Source organism: Lepus europaeus, chromosome 3, assembly GCF_033115175.1.
Source record: "Lepus europaeus isolate LE1 chromosome 3, mLepTim1.pri, whole genome shotgun sequence".
Taxonomy (NCBI): Eukaryota; Metazoa; Chordata; class Mammalia; order Lagomorpha; family Leporidae; genus Lepus; species Lepus europaeus.
The window spans coordinates 120,390,381-120,394,456 of record NC_084829.1 but is presented as its reverse complement, the minus strand read 5'-3'; the positions used below and the strand labels follow the sequence as shown (position 1 = coordinate 120,394,456).

The following is a 4,076-nucleotide window of genomic DNA, read 5'->3' as shown; positions in this document are numbered from 1 at the left end:
TAAGTACTAGGGTCCCTGCCACTCACACAGGTGACCTGCATGGAGTTTTGGGTTCCTGACTTTGGCCTGGCCCTGCACTGTCTGTTGCAAGCATTTAGGGAGTAAAGCAGGCAATGAAATCTTTCCCCCAACCCCCACCTTTCAAATAAAAAGAAAATAAATAAATACATTTAAAAATCTTAGTCTAAACATTATTCACTTGTCATTGGAATTCTTTCCAATGTTTATGGACTAGTTGCTCTGTAATTGTGGATGCAAAAAGTGGCAGACTCTCTGGACTCAGACCTAGGTGGTGGTGATATGGCTAAATGCACCAAGAAGGTTGGAATCATTGGTAAACAGAGGACCAGCCATGGCACCTCCCTCTGGAAAATGGTGAAGATAATTGAAATAAGCCAACATGCCAAGTATACTTACTCCTTCTGTGGCAAAACCAAGATGACAAGACAAGTTATGGGGATCTGGCACTGTGGTTCCTACATGAAAACAGTAACTGGTGGGGCCTGCATATATAACACTACTTCCACCATAAAAATGAAGTCTGCAATCAGAAGACTGAAGGAATTGAGAGACCATCATTTGAGACATCATTAGCCTATACTTTATTTATGGGTTAACTATGTAACAACAAACAAAAATCAGCAGAATATATTTAATTGGTGAACTTATTTTTTAAATTTTATGTATTTGAGAGGTGGGGGAAGAGAGAGAGAGAGAGAGAGAGAGAGAGAGAGAGAGAGAGAGAGAAGGAGAGAAAGAGACAGGGTTCCCATCTACTGGTTCCCTGAATATCTGTAATGACTAGGGCTGGACTCTGCCACAGCTGGTGACTCAATCCAAGTTTCCCATATGGATAGCAGGAATCCAGTTATTCCAGCAAGCTAGAGTTGGGAGCAGAGCTGGGGCTCAAATCTGGGCATTCCAATATGTGTTGTGGGTGTCTTAGCCATTAGACCAAATGCCTGCCAGGAGAACTTAGTTTAAACACAGATGATTGGAATCCACTAGCAGTATAATGAATCTGAATATTGGGGTGGGAGCAAATTACAAACCTGTGTTTTTTTTTTTTTTTTTTTTGAAAGAGAAGTTGAGAGATAGAGAGAGAGAGAGAGAGAATGACAGACACACAGAGAGATTTCATTTACTGGTTCACTCCTCATATGTTCCCAACAGCTGGAGCTGAGCAAGTTTGAAGCCAGGAGCCTGAAACTCAATCCAGGTCTCCTATGTGCATGGCAGGAACTCAAGTTCTTGAGCTATTACCTATTGCCTTCTAGAGTGCACACTAATAGGGAGCTGGAATTGGAAGTACAGCAGGGACTCTGACCCAGGTACTCAGATAGGGATCTATATTTTCTGAAAGTATCTGTAGAGGAGAGCAGGCATTCAGCACAGTGGTCAAGATGCTCCCATCCTATGTTGGAATGCCTGGGTTTGATTCTATTGAGTTTGTGGCAGTGCAGACCTTGGGAGGCAGTAGTGATGGTTCAAGTAGTTGGCCTCCTGCCACTTAACATGGGATACATGAATTGTGTTCCAGGCTCCTAGCTTCATTCCTGGCCAAATCCCAGTCTTTGTTGCCATCTGGGGAGTGAACTAGCAGATAAGCTCTCTCTCTCTCCCTCTCTACCTCTCAAATGGAAAAAAAAGTCTGCAAATGATTCTGAAGCACATCAAAGTCTCTCTGACATTAAGGAAACTGTTTTCACCTTTCCTCTGGAAAACAATTCTAATCCTGGCTGTTTTGTTAAATTGCAATGTGGCCTTGGACAAGTCACTGAAGTAGCAAAAAGGGGGCAGGAGCAAGGGAGGCTGCTAAGGAAAGTCCCTGCCTTTTTGCATAGTTGGGCAATTTCTTTAGTTTTGTCATTTTTAAAAAATGGGATGATAGCATCTGTCTCAAATTGGTTGTAAAGATTAAGATAATGAGGATGAAGTGTTTAATATAGTACCTCTCATATGAGAAGAATTCAATAGAATTTAAATTATTCAATTTTATTATAATATCAATCACATATTAATATCAAAGCCAAAATAACGTTGAATGATAATCTAGTCTAACAGGCACCATTTTTTTCAACAAAAGCAAGAAGGAGCTGGTTTTATTCCTTTGTTCATTTATTTATTGAAATAAATATTTATTGCTGCCTGTCAGGGTTCAAGCACTGTGTTGTACTACAGACACAATGCTGAGAACTTTGTGAAGTCGTTGACCTCAGAGATTTACATCCCAGCAGATGATAAAGACCAAAAAACCAACTCAGTGTACTTATAATTTTCCCTTTAAAGCACAATCACTTCACTACTAAGAAAATAAAATCCTGTGGAGCAGGATCCTGTTCTTCTGTAACGGAAAAAAATAGTGCATTGTTCACATCGAATAGTAAAGGAGATAAATGATGGCTCTTTTAAACAGTTTGCAGTGTCATATTAGTATTATCATGAAATTTATATCTGCTTTGTCATAACACATACTGCACATAACCAAATATTATAGCTGCTGCTTATCTAAAGAAGGCTATAAGCATTTGTTGAAAGCATTTCATCCACTTCCACAAAGATGATAGTAACCTCTGTGGGATAGTTTTGCTGCTCTTTTTTGAGTAGTGTGGCGCATACATGTTAGACAAGATTGTATTTTGGGAGAACTTGTTGCTGTGCTAGTAGCTTAGATAAAATGAGCTATGAGGATTCGATTAAGTTCCCCTCAGTCTGAAGGCACTCATCGTGTTTGGCTTTTAGAAGAAGTTTTATAATCCTGTTGCTGTAATTTTAAGGACTTAATAAAAATGGTGTTAATAGCCTTTTGATCATTTAAACTGTCTTCCCTTGAGAATTCCATTAATGCCTCTGATAAATTCCTTATGGTAAGTGCAGGCAGAATAGGAAATACTTAAGAATATCATGAACGTATACAACAGCAGTATTTGTTTTCATTAGAAATGACACTCAGAATATTTAAAAAAGAGATACCATGCTTACTGTTATGTAAACTGAAAGCTACAATTTCCACTAAGTAAGCTAAATAAAAATTTAGACAGAACATATTTGCTTTAGTAGCTCTCTCTTCCACAAGTTTGATTTAGAGAAATTTTCCAAGGTGCAAAAATAGATCATACAGACATAAAAGTCAAGCAATAGAATAAAAATATCTGTAACATGTATGGAAAATAAAAATTTTAAAAAAGCCTTGTAGAAAACTAATTCAGATGGCCTAAGACAACATTAATAATAATAAAGAAAGGCAAAGTATATTAACAGAACCAAAATGACAACACATTTTAAAAATTATCACTGTTAGTTATTTAAGAAATACAGAATAAAATGAAATAGTATATTCCTATGAAATTAGTAGAGATGCAAATAGCAATATATAACATTGATAATGCTATAATAGTACCTGATTCAGTATTGTTGTGTATATAAGTTATGATTTTTCTTTTAAGTTGAGAGGCAGAGAGACAGAGACAAAGGGCTCTCATCCATTGACATACTCTTCAAATATCCAAAAAAGCCAAACCTGGGTCAGGTCAAAGTCAGGAGCTGGGAACTCAATCCAAGTCTCCTATGTGGGTGGGCAAGATCACAATCACCTGAGCCATTTCTGCTTCCTCCCAGGGTCTACTTCAATAGGAAACTGGAGTCAGGAGCCACCGGAGCTAGGCACTTTACCCAGGCTCTCTGATATGGGAGACAGGCATCTCAGCTACTATGCCAAATGCTTCCCCAACCCATTGCACACACTGTTTTTATCAATCTGTTCTCTGAAATGTTAAAATGATAGAATCCCCTGTCTCACATAATTTTAGGACAAAAAGAGAGTTATTATATCTGGTTTCAGGATGGATACTGCTACTGATTTTTTTCTTTTTCTTTTTTTTTTTTTGTGTGTGTGTGTGTGTGTTTTATTTTTTCCCCCAGAAATCTTTTATTTAAGGTCTACAAACTTCATGTATTTGATAGATACAATTTTAGGAACACAGATATTCTTACCACCGTATCCACCCTCCCACCCTTCTTCCTCCTCCCTCTCCTATTCCCATTCTTATTTTTTACTAAAATTTATTTTCAATTAA

At 37.7% G+C, this 4,076-nt stretch overlaps 1 protein-coding gene across 1 annotated transcript; it reads left to right on the top strand.

Moving 5' to 3' along the window:
* The first annotated feature begins 300 nt into the window (after nucleotides 1-300).
* On the top strand, nucleotides 301-594 carry LOC133756647 (large ribosomal subunit protein eL43-like). The gene has a single exon (XM_062187256.1). It carries the CDS (start codon nucleotides 301-303, stop codon nucleotides 592-594), a length of 294 nt encoding a protein of 97 aa, XP_062043240.1.
* The last annotated feature ends 3,482 nt before the right edge of the window (nucleotides 595-4,076 follow it).